This window comes from Chiloscyllium plagiosum, chromosome 28 (assembly GCF_004010195.1).
Source record: "Chiloscyllium plagiosum isolate BGI_BamShark_2017 chromosome 28, ASM401019v2, whole genome shotgun sequence".
Taxonomy (NCBI): Eukaryota; Metazoa; Chordata; class Chondrichthyes; order Orectolobiformes; family Hemiscylliidae; genus Chiloscyllium; species Chiloscyllium plagiosum.
In genome coordinates this window covers 31,475,232-31,493,970 of record NC_057737.1, presented here as the reverse complement: position 1 = coordinate 31,493,970, position 18,739 = coordinate 31,475,232, and the positions used below count along the sequence as shown (strand labels likewise).

At 37.3% G+C, this 18,739-nt stretch overlaps 1 protein-coding gene across 2 annotated transcripts in view; it reads right to left on the bottom strand.

The window, feature by feature from the left end:
- Nucleotides 1-18,739, bottom strand: part of LOC122564087 (protein NipSnap homolog 2-like) — a 34,536-nt gene that overhangs the window by 14,320 nt on the left and 1,477 nt on the right. For both annotated transcript variants that reach the window (XM_043718618.1, XM_043718617.1), the window contains exons 2-7: nucleotides 13,864-14,003; nucleotides 13,730-13,775; nucleotides 10,783-10,877; nucleotides 10,082-10,152; nucleotides 6,524-6,664; nucleotides 1,216-1,247 (exon numbers count right to left, since the gene is read on the bottom strand). In XM_043718618.1, the coding sequence (XP_043574553.1) occupies nucleotides 1,216-1,247; nucleotides 6,524-6,664; nucleotides 10,082-10,152; nucleotides 10,783-10,877; nucleotides 13,730-13,775; nucleotides 13,864-14,003 (525 nt within the window). The remainder of the gene's footprint in view (nucleotides 1-1,215; nucleotides 1,248-6,523; nucleotides 6,665-10,081; nucleotides 10,153-10,782; nucleotides 10,878-13,729; nucleotides 13,776-13,863; nucleotides 14,004-18,739) is intronic.

The following is an 18,739-nucleotide window of genomic DNA, read 5'->3' as shown; positions in this document are numbered from 1 at the left end:
CTCACACCTTAAACCTATGCCCTCTAGTTCTGGACTCCCCCACCCCAGGGAAAAGACCTTGTCTGTTTATCCTCTCCAGGCCCCTCATGATTGTATAAACCTCTATAAGGGCACTCCTCAGCCTCCGATGGTCCAGGGAAAACAGCCCCAGCTTATTCAGCCTCTCCTATAACTCAAATCCTCCAAATCTGGCAACATCCTTGTAAATCTTTTCCAAACCCTTTCAAGATCCCTTTCCTTTCTCCAATAGGAAAGAGACCAGAATTTCACACAATATTCCAAATGTGGCCTAACCAATATCCTGTACAGCCAAAACATGACCTCCCAACTCCTATACTCAATGCTCTGACCAATAAGGGAAACATTACCAAATCCTATCTATCTGCAACTCTACTTTCAAGAAACTATGAATCTGCACTCCAAGGTCTCTTTGAAAGAGGACTGATGAGGGCAGAGCGATAGACGTGATCTATATGGACTTCAGTTAGGTGTTCAACGCAGTTTCCCATGGGAGACTGGTTAGCAAGGCTAATCTCATGCAATACAGAGAGAACTAGACATTTGGATACAGAACTGGCTCAAAAGGTAGAAGATACAGGATGGTGGTGGTGGGTTGCTATTCAGACTGGAGGCCTGGGAGCAGTGGTGTGTCACAAGGATCTTCATTTATATAAATGATTTGGATGTGAACATAGAAGGTATAGTTAATAAATTTATAGATGACACCAAAATTGGAGGTGTAGTGGCTAGTGAAGAATGTTACCTCAGATTAACAATGGGATCTTGATCAGATGGGCCAATGGGCTGAGGGGTGGCAGGTGGTGTTTAATTTAGATAAATGTGAGGTGCTGCAATTTGGAAAATAAAATCAGATAGTATTTACAGCTGGTCACAAAGCCTAACTGGCAACTTTTCTGGTGCAGTCAGGGCAGAACTATTCTGTTTCAATTAGGATTAATGAGAAAAATGAACACAAATGGATGACAAGAATTGCTTTAGGAGCACTTCAGCAAGGATAGGCATAAAACAATTAAGCCTGGAGGCTTTTCTTCAGAAAATAAATTAGGAAATAATTACTGCTACAAATATCAAACACTACAAATAGTGTTATTGGAGCCATACTTCCAATCCATTACTGGTATACAACCTTGCAATGGAAATGGCACATTACTTATAGCAGGATAAATTGTACAAGAGCATTAATATGCCACTCACCAGTTATTACCCCATTCAATCATTGTTCCTGGCTGGAAAAATGATACCAATATTAAACAAGAGTCAAGATATAATTTACAAATATATAATGCAACAAGATCTCAGTTTTTCAGACAACAAAATCTCTCATGATTGTCTATTCACGTGTAAAGAATCTTTATTTAAACATATAGAAAATGAATTGCCCCATTAGTTACTCAAACCTTTTTCATACTTCCTTACCCCTTATCCACAGTTTGTGCATGCTTGATGTATACTTGGTGCTGAAGTGCACTAGGCATAGGTAATGTATATAACTGGGCACAGAGTCTCGAGGTCTTTTGTAGTGCGTATATGGCAGAAAGCACAGAATGATACGGTGGGAGGTGCAAAAACATGAAATAATCAATGGACTTTGTTTCAGACCCTTACATTGACATGGTTGGGGAGCACATACGAATTCTGCCAACCCCTTACAACATTAAACTATCTTTCCTCCCCAATGTTGACAGACCTGCCACATAATTCCAGCATTTTCTATTTGTTTCAAGTTTACAGCATTTGCAACAAAATCAACTTTCTTATCCTTTCAATCAAATGGTAACTAAAGTAGCCTATAAAATAAAAATGAAGCTTCTTATTCATTTGATTCTTCCCAAATTTCATCTCAAAGTTATGCAAAACATTAATGTGACTTGGCCAAATGCAATATCATTTTACATTCCTACTTAAAATGGTTAACCTTAAGAATCCAGTTGCAGAAAGTTTCTCTGTTACAATAAATTCTAGAGGAGAAAGTGAGGTTTGCAGATGCTGGAGATCAGAGCTGGAAATGTGTTGCTGGAAAAGCGCAGCAGGTCAGGCAGCATCCAGGGAACAGGAGAATCGACGTTTCGGGCATAAGCCCTTCTTCAGGAAGGGCTTATGCCCGAAACGTCGATTCTCCTGTTCCCTGGATGCTGCCTGACCTACTGCGCTTTTCCAGCAACACATTTCCAGCTACAATAAATTCTAAACTTGCAGTTCTCTGCATGTGTCAGATTGCACCATTTGGTGAAGCTGAAGGTAGTTACTCAGAGCTGAATAATCCAGAACCTAGATAACATTTAGTAAACAAGGAAAATACAGTAACAATTTATCTAGCTGTTGTTGCAGCTGTGGATATATAAAAATCAAATTTCTTAAGGTCACTGCTTGTAAAATATTGGGTACCAAGAATATTCAGCAGATCAACAAAGATTCACATTAAATTCTTTTGCGCTCTATTTCATCAAAAGCATTGGCTAAAATATCCCTGAAGTTTCAAAGTCAAATCACTTAGAAGAGAAATCAAAGATGCATTAAACTTGAATACGGAGTTTATTCAAAAGTTGTCAGCTAATCAGCAAAGGCAAGCGGACAATCTGCAAAGTTGCCTTTGGGAACACAAAACTGTCCAATGATAAACATGAATCCATTGCCGATTGTAAGGAAAAAAACATCTGGCTCACTAATGTCCTTCAAGGAAGCAAACATCCTTACCTGATCTGACCTACATGTGACTCCAGACCCATAGCAGTGTGGCTGACTCTTAGAAGTCAAGTGTAGCAATTAGGGTTGGGCAATAAATGCTGCCCTAACCAGTGACGCTCTCATCCCATGAATGAAGAAAGAACTATATCTTTGAAAAGGAATATGAAAAATGATAGGTAAAGATGTCAAAAGTATGCATAAGAACGAGTTTGGCAATCAGCCTTTGAAGCCAATTTCTTTTCTTATCTTTGCCCTGCTTGTATTTCGGGGAACTGGAGTGCTTTATGAACTGGTGCTTCATTAATGATAAAATTCATCATAACACCAATAACTATGATTTTAAGTTGAGATGCTTTAAAATTAACAGGAACAGAGATATATGCTTCATATAATTCCAAGGTTTTTCGCTGTGGGTGAATAAAAGTGTGACAATACTATTGCTTTAAGAGGTGCATTTTGTCCAGTTCATTTTTAGTGAAGAAAGGTTGAGATAGAGGCAACAAGTAGTCCAAGTATAAGCAGCTTGTGAAGCCTTGCTTTTTTTTTAGTTGGAACATTAGAAGCAGCCTGAATGGGTGGGGTCAGCTCCCACAGATCCAGGATTTTTTTTAGTTTTAGTCTTCAGTAGCAATTGCTGGGTCTTGAAGCTGGATGTGAAAGATCTTATTCTTCTCTCCGTTACAGCTAAAATCTGAGTCCACTTCCTAGTGCTAGAATTGCACGTGAGACAATTTTACGAATGTGTCTTTACCAAGGATGTGTTTATGGGATGTTATTATATTGGAACAGTTAATTAGTTGCAGTTAATATATATATTATCTTGTTAAACATTTTGATAAGAGTTATAGTTAAGCCAATTCTTTTCTTTTATTTTGCCTTTATTTTATTTGTCTTTAGTGAGTTTGGAAAAGATCGTCGTATATGAGTGAAGAGCGTTTTGTTTCAAGCCTGGCAGTTTGGCCAAGCGAATTATATCGGGAACATAATGCCTTAGACTTCCCTTTAAAATAAGAAACAGTTAGGGCCTAGACTATCTTCTTAACAGACTTTGAGGTGGTGTGGTCTGGTCCATAACAAAAGTATAGACACCCCAGAATAGAAACATAAATATAGGAACAGACCATTTGATCTCAAGAATTTATCCATTTCAAATTGTGCGCTCATGTGCCATTCACACCCTTTAATACTACTGTATTTCTTTGAACAATTTTCCAATTCAATTTTAGAATAATGTATGGACTTTGTTTCAACAATGGTCTATGACAGAGAATTCCAAAAACTTCATTGAAAGAAATTTTCTTTCATCTTTGTTTTAGTTCTTTCTGCAATATATGTGCCTTGTCACTACCTGGACAACCAGTGAAAGCAATTTATTATTTATCAGACCATAACCTTGAATAGATTCCAAAGAATCCATTTACCAGGTTGATGAGAGCAATTCTGATCATTTTTTTTGGCTTCCAGTGATATGGGTTAAGAACATTAATTTAGAGTTTAAAAGAAAATTTCAATGGTATATAATCTTTTGCCACATTTTGCTGATCTTCTCCACTTTCTCCGTTGATGATGTACTTGTTTTCAATATATACATTTTAGTTAGTATTTAAATGAAGGTAATATTGCCTATGACCTTATTAAAATTACCACTTTTCAGTTTCCTAATATTTTAATTTTGAAAAACATACAAAGAAGACTGCTTTCTTATGCTCTTTCTTAACTACCCTTAAACTTTTCCTTTACAAGTATGTGGAGATCACTTATGGAGATAAAACCATTTTGCAGTAAGAAACAAGCTTGCATCGGCAACTGGCTCCAGGAATCATAGCAGCAGTGTTCAAGCACAAGACCAGACTGATTATAACAGTATCTTGAAGAGTGGAAGTAGAAACAGGTAGCAGAGAACAGATGACAAACAAGGCAACCTAACTTACTAAAAATGCTAAAGTTTACAATTCTGTCATTTTATATTGCACATTATTATTCCATTCTCAAATTGCAAGCAGACTATGTTTTTAGTGTGCTTTTATCCACTATTACATTTCAAACTGATGTGAGAATAGCAATGAGAGTTGAGATTTATATATATATATTTATGTAATATTTAGACTTTGGATTTTTAGGTAGCGGCATTTGGGTGTGTGTTACTTCTATGAAGGTTTATGTCAACAAACTGAGTCAAACTGTTATAGAGATTTACAGCACAGAAACAAACCCTTCTTTCCAACTTGTCCATGCCAACCAAATATCCTAAATTAATCAAGTCACATTTGCCAGCACTGGACTCATTTCTCTAAATCCTTCCTATTCATATACCCATCCGGATGTCTGTCATATGTTGTAATTGTACCAGTCTCCACTACTTCCTTGGCAGCTCATCCATTCATGCACCACCCTGTGTGTGAAAAAGTTGCCTCTTAGGTCTCTTTTAGATGGCCTCACCCTAAACCTATGTCGTCTACTTCTGAACTCCTGCACCTAGAGAAAAGACTTTGTCTATTTACCCTATGCATTGCCCTCTTCCCAAACAGTGACCTAATCCAGTATGTGTTAGAGAACAGGAAACCTCTGAAGTAGAATCATAGAATCTCTACAGTGTGGAAACAGGCATTTGGTCCAACAGGTCCACACTGACCCTCCAAGAGTATCCCATCCAGACATATTCCCCTATCCTACTACCTTTTTACATTTTCCCCTTACTAATGCAACTAACCTACACAGCCCTGAACACTATGGTCAATTTAGCATGGCCAATTCACCTAACCTGCACATCTTTGGACTGTGGGAGGAAACCGGAGCATTCAGCAGAAATGCACACAAGACACGGGGAGAACGTGCAAACGCCACACAGACAGTTGCTGGAGGCTGGAATTGAACCTGGGTCTCTGGCACTGTGAGGCAGCAGTGCTAACCACTGAGCCACTGTGCCAATGTTGATGGAAAATTGTTTATACCATGGCTGATGACAGATAGAGTGAGCATTAAAGATTTTTAGTAAAAACAAATTATTGCAGATGCTGTAAATCTGAAATAAAAGCAGAGAAACTCAGCAGATCTATCAATATTTATAGTGAGAGAAACAGAGATAACATTCTGAATCTGATACAACTCTTTACCAGCAATTCTAAACAAGTCATACCAGACTCAAAATGTTAACCCTATTTTTCTCTCTAAGGATGCTGCCAGAACTGAATTTCTTCATCATTTTGTTTTATCTTTGAAGGCTATTAATTCATTTTCAATTTGTAATGAAAACAGATTGATTTGAGTTCATGAAATCTACAATTTTAGACTGTCCAAGGTAATTTTGGAAGAGACCCTTTTGGGGTCAGAATCAAGTATATTCTTTAGGAAAAATAGGTTTTTCAGAGTAGTTAGGGAATATGTTACATCAGTAGAAAATTATAATTCGTGCAACTTCCAGACCAATATTTGGTTAGAAATCTGCAGAGCATTATAAGCTTAGAAACTCAAAGCTCTTATTTTTGAGAGTATTCATGTAAGAAATCATTGCATCAGAAACTAAGGAGAATTAGTTAAGGCAAACTTAAAGATTTGACTTAGAGAAGTAATTTCTCTCGATTTAAATCACTAAAATGGTGGAATTGGGAAATAGGTTGAATCTTTGTTCTGCTGGATTTTTATGATTTTTTGAACTGTATTCTATTTAACTATACTTCAATGAATCATTATATTAACTAAGATAATAAAAACATATGACATATCAGACAAGATTTCGTTCTGAAATTTGACCTATCCATATTCTGCCAAAACCAACTAACTAATAAATAAATAAATGCAAGAAGCACATGCTCCTTACCCTGAGCTGGTAGGATCTGAGTTCATAAATATTAGGTCCTGATCTAGGCACTGGCTCATTCCAGAAACTGAACTCCAAAAGTAGTTGGTTTTTTCGAGACAGCAGCATTTTACCTCTCTCCTTCCTGAACTCCATGAACTCCTGAAAAATAAGGTATAAATTTCAGTAGCTATAATATTTTTCAAACTTGTCTTTAATGTAATGTAATCATAAACAAGACATTTCATCTTGTAGTATGATGCAATAACCATTGAATGCCATTTGCACCTAACCAATTTTTCTGTAATAATATACTGCTCCACCAACTAAACAAATTATATTAGCAATGTTTTAAGCAGCCTTGGAAAAAATATTAGCTCTTATTTTCAATACTGCAGGAAAGACACATAATTTAGAGTCATAGAGATGTATAGCACGGAAACTAACCCTTTGGTACAACTCGTCCATGCTGACCTGATATCCCAACCCAATCTAGTCCCACCTGCCAATACCCAGCCCATATCCATCCAAACTCTTCCTATTCATATACCCATCCAGATGCCTTTTAAATGTTGCAATTGTACCAGCCTCCACCACTTCCTCTGGCAGCTCATTCCATACACATACCAACCTCCATTAAAAAGTTGCCCCTTAGGTCTCTTTAATATCTTTCCCCTCTCACCTTAACTCTATGCCCTCTAGTTCTGGACTCCCCCACTCAGAGAAGAGACTTTTTTCTATTTATCCTATCCATGCCCCTCATGATTTTATAAACCTCTATAAGGTCACCCCTCAGCCTCTGGGAAAACAGCCCCAGCCTGATCCGTCTCTCCCTATATCTCAAATCCTCCAACCCTGGCAACATCCTTGTAAATCTTTTCTGAACCCTTTCAAGTTTCACGAAACATGATTCCGTAAAGACGCAATTCTATGACTGGACAATATCTGTTAAATTATCCTGAATGTATAATGAAAAACACAGACAAATTTAAGATTGTCCATACAGCTTGCAATATGGTGCACTTCCGAGTAATCAAAGCTATATAGATTAATACAGAGTCCTATTTTGTAAAGTCAGGAAGAATGTGTGCACACAATGCACACATTCTTCCAACTTGAAATAAATGAGTCATTTTCTGGTTAATTCCTCAGGGACTATTCAGTATAAATCTGCCTGGTCTAAAAATAAACAAAACTTGGCAATTAACTGTTAGCTATCATCTAACTGCCACATTTTCCATGGCAACTGCTTTGCCAGAGTCCACTTGACAACCAATGACTATGCTCTTCTTTCTGTTGCAAAAATATGTTGATTTCTTTATTTTTGAAGTACTTGCTATTGTCCTCATGACTGCAAGATGAAAAGCTTTTGCAAAATGTGTTTTTCATTGGTTGCGAAAAATTTAACTAAATGACTATATTCAATATTCTCCAATAATTAAACAATTACCTTCAATTTGACAACCCACAATAGTGAAGGATTACACTATCAATAAATTCAATGAAAATACTGACCCCAATGTTTTTATTAATATAGATTATCTTTCAATATTTCATTTGATGTAGATTGATAGTTAATTTCAAATTATCAGTTTCTGAAAATATTGCATTATGCACATTCTGACATTGACGGGAATAAATCAGGTAGTTTTTCTTTCCATCTCCATACCAACACATCTGAAAGTTCACAAAGATCCAACTAGAGACCCTGCCTATTTCTAATTGATTTGCTGCTCACTTTGTGATATCAACATTACAATATTAGTTTTCAAAAGTACATTGGGTAACACCAAGTTCTAACCACCACCATCACCTCTCTTGGATCACTCCATTGTTTCTGAATTTATACATTAATTACATGACATATAGTATTAGATGAGCAGAGATCTCCTTTAAGACTTCAGTTCCTGCCACAAACTCCATTCCGTAGTCACTGACTTTATCACTCTCACTGACAAGTGTCTGAAGCTAAACTTGCAAAATTGGTATTTTGCTTAATCCCAAGTGAGCTTCATTAATAACACCGACTCTGGAACATCACCCAGCAACGCCTCATCTCATTTGTTGCTAAAACATTAACTCATACCTATGTTGCCTTCAGACTTGACAATTCCAAAGCTCTCTGGGATTGCCTCCCACTTTGCATCCAACATTAACTTGAGTTCATCTAAATCTCTGCTTCCTAGGCACCATTTCAAATCTTTACCATTGTGCCTCCTTAGCTACAATAACTCCCAGTCTGTCCATTTAAGTTTGAAATCTTGGCCTTGATTTCAAATCTCTCGAATGCCTTTCTTCTTCCCAATTATTGTAATCCCCTCCAAGTCAACAACCATGTAGATATCTACAGTCCTCCAACACCTTTTATATTAATAGGCTCTCCAATTCTATGACAATGGAATGTGCAACTAATGTATATTAATCACAAAATTAATTTAATAATAAGGTCTAGTCATTGTTGTTGAAGAAAGATCATCTCTTTGAAATTGGGAAAATTGGATCCTTATGTTTAACCTTCATATTAGCAAACACTGAAATACAAGGAACCTTTTCCAGAATTGAAGAATTCTATACAATTAAAACAAATCACATCCATTCATATTGGGTGGTGGTGTACTACCATCAATTCCACATTTTACAATCAGTTTCCCATTTCAATTAATTTAAAGAACTTGTTAAAGTCTATAACTTTACAGCTGGCATTGATCAAACTAATAAAAAAGTGGAGTTATAAATATTCAACAATTATAAATTTAAGTTAAGCCATTACAGCATTCTCAATTTGTTCAACTGCTTTAAAAAAAAATCAAATTTCACAGAATAGATCAACTAGCTTGACCAATATGATGGCAAGCTTACTGTGTGACCATGATTGCCACCTGTTGTCTTGAAACATATAATTGAATCTTTCATTTATTTTCCTACATCCACTTGCAAATTCCCAGGAACTCACTGAGGTTATCCAAATGAGTAACACTGTTCTTAAATATGCTGAATTGCTACAAATTAAAAACTGCACATTGGTTCTTATAAAAGAATTGTTCCTTGAAAAGGCTGATTTCAGAAGTGTGTAACTTATTTAGAACATTGCCATCCAGTCTCAGCTGAAAAATAAGTGGTAAAATGTACTGCAGTGGCCAAATAGGATTGGTTGTTTCCAATGCATCTCAGAAGTAAAAATGTAAATTTTATGTTTTTAAACATACAGCTTCCAATTTTGCCCCATTTTCCGTTCCAAGTTGGGCAATTTGGGAAAGCAAAATTGCTAAGCTTTTGTAAATTTTGATTTCCAAACAATGGAATATACAGTTATTTTGTTATTTCATGTTGCCAAAAAACTACAATTGCAGAAACTGTATTATTTTGAATATATTTTCCATTTGGATTTTCAGTTCCCTTTAGAAACTGAGAAAATCTAAACATTAAGCCAAAATCTACACACTGATTCCAACTCTAACCTAGTAAACGTATAGATATCTTAATACATGTTATGTAAGCATTACTATAAACAGAAAACTATAAAAACAAGATCTTCTATCACTTTGTCAGAACTAAAACACACCCTTTTAATGGTGTTACCTTATTTTGTCTGAGCTTACTCATCACCTCGGTAAGCGTGGGGTAACCTCCACTATACTTCCAGAGGTGGACTGAAAAAGACAGAAATAGGATAACAGAAAGTAAGTCTTCTCTATTTCATCTTATGTGTCAGTGTGTGTTAGCTCCATGATTCAGTTCTGAACTAATGAAAATGCTGGATGGGTAATAATTTTTTCGTTACTTCACAAATTGAAGTTTCAATATTTCGATAGTAGCAAAACTGACAGTTATAACTAATTACCTCCTAGACTAGTATCACATTCAAGAATCAGAGATGATACCTTTTAATACCTTTGTAGGTACGTTACTTACAGATATACAATCAGTTGCTTCGAGAACATTTTTTCAAGCAAAGTCAGCAGTGGATTTGCTGAACGTCACAATGCAATTTGACATGACAATTTTAAGGTTGACTTGATAAATATTAGAAAAAAGGTGTTCAAAATCAAAATCAAAATTCTAGGATGGTGCAAACATCTAAGGCAAAACAACATTCATATGCCAGGGAGACATTTCCTACTTAAAACAGGAAATGTATTATAGTCTGTATATAACATCTATTATTCTGTATTCAATTAAATACAAAAACAAAAGACATTTCAGCACGACACAATGATACAAAATTGTAACATCTACAAATTAGTTATGCTTTGCTATTCTGCTTATAGAAACATTCATACCAGCTTGATCCTGCTCTCCATACCACGTATTCCACGTCCCCACAAGTTCACATGGGTAGTTTTGGTCTGTATGAACTTTTGGTAGTACCTCTACACTGCAAAGAACAAACTAGTGTTTATTTCAGGGGTTTTCCAACTCGAGGAATTTTCTAATTTGTTGTACTTTAAGCTAATTGTCTAAAATCTCACTATTACACAAAGAATCTAAGGTTTAGCAATGAGCATTGAGGAGGGTATTTGAATATATGAAACATGTATTGAAATAGGTCATATCACCAAATTATTGCGTGATTGTGTGCACCCATCAACTCTTCTGCTTGCAAAGGATTCACTTTACAAACGTCTAGAGATATCATCTATAATTGTATTTGTGTACAGTTGTATGACTGACTTGGTACACACTTGTACAAATTTATCAGAATTATAGTTAACAGCTACTTTCATCAAAATAACACGGGGGTGGAGTGAGGAGGTGCTGTGTGAGAGCGAGAGTTAGAAAGGACAATTTTTAAGTCTTACCACAGTAAAAGGAAAGAATTGCTTTTAATAAGTTCTTGGGCAACACCAGACAGCACAGTCCAAGCCATAAGGAACACACATTGCAAGTGATTCTTCAGCTAGGACTAGTGTTATAGACCAGACCAAACCCCCTCAAAATGTAGAAGATAGTCTAGACACAAAATTTTATCTTATTTAGAGGCAAGTGCAAGATGATGTGTTCTAGATGGGATTCGATTGGTTAAACTGCTAGACTTTAAACAGAACACATTTTATTCTTAGACCACACAGTTAAAATTCAAACAAAGAAAAGGAATTGTCATAAATTTAACTCTAATGAAATACTTAAGAAAAACTTCTACTCATAGACTGTTCTAATATAGCAGCATTCCATAAATATGCCTTTGGAAAAGGCAAATTCAGCAAAATAGGTGTCCCTCACTTGCAATCTCCTCTAGGAGAAAGGAAAAACTGAAAGAATGAATTTAGCAGCAGAGAGAGACCCCATGGCTTTTGCAGCAGCAGAGAAAGAGAGCTGTACGTAGCAGTTTCAACTCCAAAATCCCAATTTCAACAATTGAAAGCAAAGCTAAAATCCTGGGTCTGGCTCCAGCCACTCATGCTTCTGTTGCCTAATTTAAAAAAACCTCAAAGCTATTTACTCTGCTATCCATGGATCAGGCACCTCAGCAGCAAGTTTAAAAAAAAACCTCTCTTCAAGAGAAACAGGACAGAACAAATCCTCCTTAAAAGCACATATCATCATAGTAGACACAATAGAAAGGTAATCACAAAGTGGGGGCTCGTTCAGCTGGTTAGCAGTAGCGAGGCAATAGTAGATGCTGTGGTCTGTAATTTCATAGGCTGCAAACTGGTTGAGAAGGACAAGAGGGATTTGCTTAATTCTAATAGACAAAGCCCTTTCTTCTCCATTTATAATACCACAAAATAATAGCTATGCCTTTGTCAAGTTCCTGTGAATCTGACCAATGTGCTTTCGGTTACCTCTCTCCGTTGTTGTGGTTCTGTTCACCGAGCTGGGAATTTGTGTTGCAGACGTTTCGTCCCCTGTCTAGGTGACATCCTCAGTGCTTGGGAGCCTCCTGTGAAGCGCTTCTGTGATCTTTCCTCCAGCATTTATAGCGATTTGTATCTGCCGCTTCCGGTTGTCAGTTCCAGCTGTCCGCTGCAGAGACCGGGATATTGGGTCCAGGTCGATGCGCTTATTGATTGAATCTGTGGATGAATGCCATGCCTCTAGGAATTCCCTGGCTGTTCTCTGTTTGGCTTATCCTGTAATAGTGGTGTTGCCCCAGTCGAACTCATGTTGCTTGTCATCTAAGTGTGTGGCTACTAAGGGTAGCTGGTCATGTCGTTTCGTGGCTAGTTGGTGTTCATGGATGCGGATCATTAGATGTCTTCCTGTTTGTCCTATGTAGTGTTTTGTGCAGTCCTTGCATGGGATTTTGTACACTACAGTAGTTTTGCTCATGCTGGGTATTGGGTCCTTCGTCCTGGTGAGTTGTTGTCTGAGAGTGGCTGTTGGTTTGTGTGCTGTTAGGAGTCCTAGTGGTCGCAGTAGTCTGGCTGTCAGTTCAGAAATGTTTTTGATGTATGGTAGTATGGCTAGTCCTTTGGATTGTGGCATGTCCTCATTCCGTTGTCTTTCCCTTAGGCATCTGTTGATGAAATTGCGGGGGTATCAGTTTTTGGCGAGTACATTGTATAGGTGTTCTTCTTCCTCTTTTTGCAGTTCTGGTGTGCTGCAGTGTGTGGTGGCCCTTTTGAACAGTATCTTGATGCAACTTCTTTTGTGTGTGTTGAACCCAATACACCGGCCTCTGCAGCGGACAGCTGGAAGCGGCAGATACAAATAACTATAAATGCCGGAGAAAACATCACAGAAGGCTCCCAAGCACTGAGGATGTCACCGAGACAGGGGACGAAACGTCTGCAACACAAATTCCCAGCTCGGTGAACAGAACCACAACAACGAGCACCCGAGCTACAAATCTTCTCACAAACTTTGGTTACCTCTCTCCTATTGAATCAATTTTACCAAGACAAAGCACCAAACTTATTTAATTCTCAGAAAGAGACAGTTAAGCTTAAACAGAGTAGTCTAAAGGTAGAGTCTTTCACATTCAACAATTGCAATAAGCTTACTAAACCATTTTCCTAGAGGAGAAATATTGTTCCTTTTTATAGCTACAGTAACAACAAAGCAAACCAAGATCGTTGCTAGAGAAAAGAGAGAAGGAATGGGCCTGAGTTTCATTTAAGGAGTTTTAAAAGTGTATTATGAGCTGTATTACTCAATTTACTGTATAGACTAATATGGCATCTGGTGAAACAATTTTTTTAATAATGGGAGAAACCTGAAATGAATAATAGTTTAGTTTTCTTAAGCTAAAAAAAAACTGAATAAGACTTTTTGTTTTAATCTTACCAAAGTTTGTTGTAAGTCTCCAGGCATTCTGGCTTTACATTGTGAACTGAAAAGAAAGTTTTAAAATTATACATAGAAACAATTTGAAAATAATACATTCCTTTTCAGTTTTAAAAAGCACTCCAAATACTTACACTGAATTTTGTACAGGCTGCTGGTTTCCTTTTTAGCTAGCAGGTTTGAATGAGCATCTTTGCGTGGATCCACCTTCCTAACAAACAGTGATTTAAACCAGCTATCCTCCCTGTTGTTGTAAGAAGTCGCAGATAACGCCCTGCACAGAAACATGAATATTTAGAATAGTTGAGCCAGTCAGGTAACATTGTACAAGGTAACACAATCCTGGTGGCTTTTAAGGTTAGGTTTTGGTGGATAAAGAGAATGAACATTGCAGAGAGAGAGAAAAAAAAAATCAACTTTAGCAAGGCATATCTTAGGGAATAAGGGTAAAGATACTGAGCTGGGCGGCATGGTGGCACAGTGGTTAGCACTGCTGCCTCACAGTGCCAGAGACCCGGGTTCAATTTCTGCTTCAGGCTGTCTGTGTGGAGTTTGCACATTCTCTGTGTCTGCGTGGGTGTCCTCTGGTTTCCTCCCACAGTCCAAAAAAAATATGCAGGTTAGGTGAATTGGCCATGCTAAATTGCCCGTAGTGTTAGGTGAAGGGGTAAATGTAGAGGAATGTGTCTGGGTGGGTTGCTCTTCGGAGGGTCGGTGTGGACTAGTTGGGCCGAAGGGCTTGTTTCCACACTAAGTAATCTAACCTAATCTAACGCTGCTGTTATTATAAGAAATAAAACATAGGAGATGAGCATGTAAAAATAAAAACTATTGGAGGCATTTAGCAGATCTGTGAGATTTCAGCAATGTTTGTTCTACTTCAAAACTTCCAGCATCGGCAGTATTTTGCTATGACAGATTATCAGGTCATGTTTAGAAATGCTTAAAGGCGGCTACAGAATTGTACAGAAAGGGAAAAGATCAGTATGAATAAAAATGGAAGAATTACACATGATACCCACAAAACAGAATTCCCAAATTATAAAGCTTTGGTAAGCCCAACCTTTTGAAAATATATTAATGTATAAAATATATACAACAACTGGACAAAGGAGGGTAAGGAATCTAGCTATGAGAACTCTCACTGAGAACAAGGCCAGAGAACTGTCAAATAATTAAATACATTAACAAAATTTGGTGTATCTTCCCACATTTTTCTTATTTAAATCTTAGTAATGGAAGAATAATACTTTAATATGATAAAACTTATGGTGGGGAATAGATTAACATTTTCAAAATATGGTTTATTATAAATTGATGGTCACTTAAAAATGCTTTTTGAAAGAAATTTCGTACACATTTTCACTTAAGAACTCAAAGTTCAAATGTCTAATTCATAAGCCGTTTCAATAAATATATATTTAGTACTTCAAACATAGCAAAACATCTCAAAGTGCTTTACAGGTGCATGTTGAAATAAAATATTGTATTTATATAAACAAACATCTATTATACAAATAAACAAAAAATGTATACACATTTTGTAATGATAAAAATACAGTATCATAAAAGTATAGAGGTTCTAAAATACTTACTGGAAAACCCAGAAAGGTCTGTCTATCTTATGTATTAACATTCATTGCCTAAATCATCACAAATAGATTGCCTAGTTATTTATCTCATTTTTGTTTGAGATCTCGTGTAACAATTAGAACATTGACTACACTGCAAAAGTACTTCATAAGCTGTAACATACTTTAGGATGTCCTGTAGTCATGGAAAGTATTGACGAAATGCAAATAAATGCATTTTAGCGCAAGTTACGAAAACAAGAGATTATGTATGCGTATTTTTTATTTAAATCAACCTATTTAGATATGTTAAGGCACACCTCTGTGGCAGGTGAGAGTTGAACACTCACAGATGTGGGCGTCACTGGCTTAGATCAGCATTCATTGTCCATATCTAATTGCCTAGAGGGCATTTGAGAGTCAATCACTTTGCTGTGGATCTGGAGTCACATGTCAGTCAGACCAGATAAGGATGGCAGTTTCCTTCCCTCAAGGACATTTGTGAACATTACCAGGATTTGCCAGATTAATAGTCTAACAATAATACTACTAGACCATCGCCTCTCCTAGCGATGTAGTGGCACAATCACTCTGCTACAAAACCCTGTTGCAGAGCAGTCAGCAGAATTTGAACCACAATGGACTTCAAGTTCATCATTTTTACTATCTGGCCACAATTTCAGGTGCATTAATTGAATTACACCACCTACCATGGAGGGATTTGAACCCATGCCCTCAGAAGGTTAACCTCTGGAGCTACTCCACCACCTCATTTACCCAAATTATTTTAATCAAACAGTCATGACTGATTATTAAAACATAAAGTCCTGCCTGCCAGGAATGTAAGTCAGATGTTGAGTCACTGGTAGGGACACTAACACTGTGCCAAAACTGATCAGTGGTATGCTTAGTTTTTTAAAAATAAATAATTCATGAGATGTAGAAGTCTCTGGTAAGGTCAGCATTTATGTTCATTCCCAACAGCTCCAAGGAGGATGTTTTGAGCTACTTTCTGAATTCTGTATCATGAAAGTAGCCTGATAGTGCCATTCTGTAGAATTTCAAAATTTTGACTGAGGAAGGAATGAGGATATATTTCAAAGTCAGGATAATGTGCGACTTCAAGAGGAATGTGCAGTCAGTGCTGGTTCTTCTTGTAGAAACAGTTTAGAGCTTTGGAAGGTGTTGTTGAAGTAGTCTTGATGGGTTATTGCAATGCATCTTGTAGGTGGTATACATTGCCAAGACGGTGAGCTAGTGCTCGAAGAAGTGAGATTTTAAGGTAGTGGATGTGGTGCCGAGCATCTATACCCAGTGTTATTCTGTGTTTTTCTTCAAAAATGAAGTACAGGTAGTTCTACTGTGGTAGGGTGGCAGAGCCACAGAAAAAGACTTGTGCTAATTTTACAACTAATGCTAGCTCTTGATAGCTGACAGTCCTATTAGAGGACCATGCCACTTACGCAGGTACATGGTCAAAACCAATCAAGCAAAAAACAGTTAAAGCAGTTGTGCACCTGACAAGTTTTTTTTGTATTGTGGAATGGCAGGGGCCACTGGAAAACAGTTAGACATCAATTCTCTACGAGCTTCTCTCCCTTTTGAACATAAAGCATCAATTCTTTTTGATTCATTTGTCCTATGAGAAAATAACTTATTTTGCCCTATCCTTGAAAAATAATCTAAGCCTCATTATAGTGCAAAATCAATATTAAATCACAGTTTTATCAGAGAAGTTTACGATGGCTGTAATTCACATCAAGCTTGCTTTCTTCATCTCTTGGTGGCACAATAACAGGGTTGACCATCTTCAATTGTGTTTGTCGAAATCATCATCCTTTATCATCCCTACATTAGCTGACATTAATGGTTTCCTCTTCAGGTGCTGTTCTCTTTTCTTCAAGAACTTCTGATCCCATGCTCCGGCAAACGTTAGTCTTCTTGCCAATCTTCCTTTCCTCTCTAAAGTCCTTGCATGTGGTGGTGTCTCCCAGATTCAAACTTACCTCTCAGATTTTTGAATTCTTGTTAGAGTCCCAAAATGGCAGACACCAAATATCTCGCACGATGGCTCAGTAGTTAGCACTGCTGCCTCACAGCACCAGGGTCCCAGGTTCAATTCCAGCCTCAGGCGACTGTCTGTGTGGAGTTTGTACATTCTCCTCGTGTCTGTGTGGGTTTCCTCAGGGTGTTCCGGTTTCCTCCCACAGTCCAAAGATGTGCAGGTCAGGTAAATTAACCATGCTAAATTGCCCATAGTGTTAAGTGCATTAGTCAGACGGAAATGGGTCGGGGGGGGAGGGGGGTTGCTCTTCAGAGAGTCGGTGTGGACTGGTTAGGCTGAAGGGCCTGTTTCCATACTGTAGGGAATCTATTTTTTAAAAAAATCTCAGTAACAGAAAATGTCAAAGATAAATCATTCATTAGATCCTTTGTAGCCTATCTGAAGCTGTTGATATGGTTGATCATATTCTCTTCAATGCCTCTTCACTGTCATTTGTCTGGATGAACCTTCAAAAATCACGGCAAGTTACAGACCTGCAATCTTCTGATAGCACCCTGATTAGCAACGAAGTCCGATACCTTATCCATTACGCATGTGTCTGCCTGCGCTTGTTTGGCTCAATTTCCATCTATTTTAATCACAGACTAAGTATCATTTGCAATAGTTTTGCTTCCCATTTCCTCTGTTGCTTTTCAAAGATCTATCCTTGACATATGTCTTTCTCTTTTGACAAACCGTTCCTCAGTAATGTCAAAAGCAAAACATTGTTCTCACATGTACACCAATGATATACTGTTCTAATGCACCAGCACTTTTCTCAACTTCTCCATTGCTACTAACTGATCAAACTGCTCAGCTAATATCCAGTATCAAATAAACAGAAATTTGTTTGATTTAAGCATTGGGAAGATTGAAGCCATTGTAGTCATGATTCGGAGATGCCGGTGTTGGACTGGGGTGTACAAAGTTAAAAATCACACAACACCAGGTTATAGTCCAACAGGTTTAATTGGAAGCACACTAGCTTTCGGAGCGACGCTCCTTCATCAGGTGATTGTGGAGGGCTTGATCGTAACACAGAATTTATAGCAAAAATTTGCAGTGTGATGTAACTGAAATTATACATTGAAGAATTGATTGTCTGTTAAGCCTTTCATCTGTTAGAATACAGTGATAGTTTCACTTCTTTCATGTGTAAATCACAAAACCCTTTTTTTTAAAGTTGAATTCTTGAGTTAGCTGTTAACTATGGTGATAGCTAGACAATGTGTTAAAGGTGTTAGCCCCCTGTATTCTCTGTCTATGACCTGATGTTTAGATTGATTATAATCTAAAAAGTGAGATAACAGAGTATTACATAAATTCATGCAGTTTTTGAGCCCAGAGTTCGACATGAATCTATGTGGTTTTTGAGCAAAGTGCAATGCAACTCTG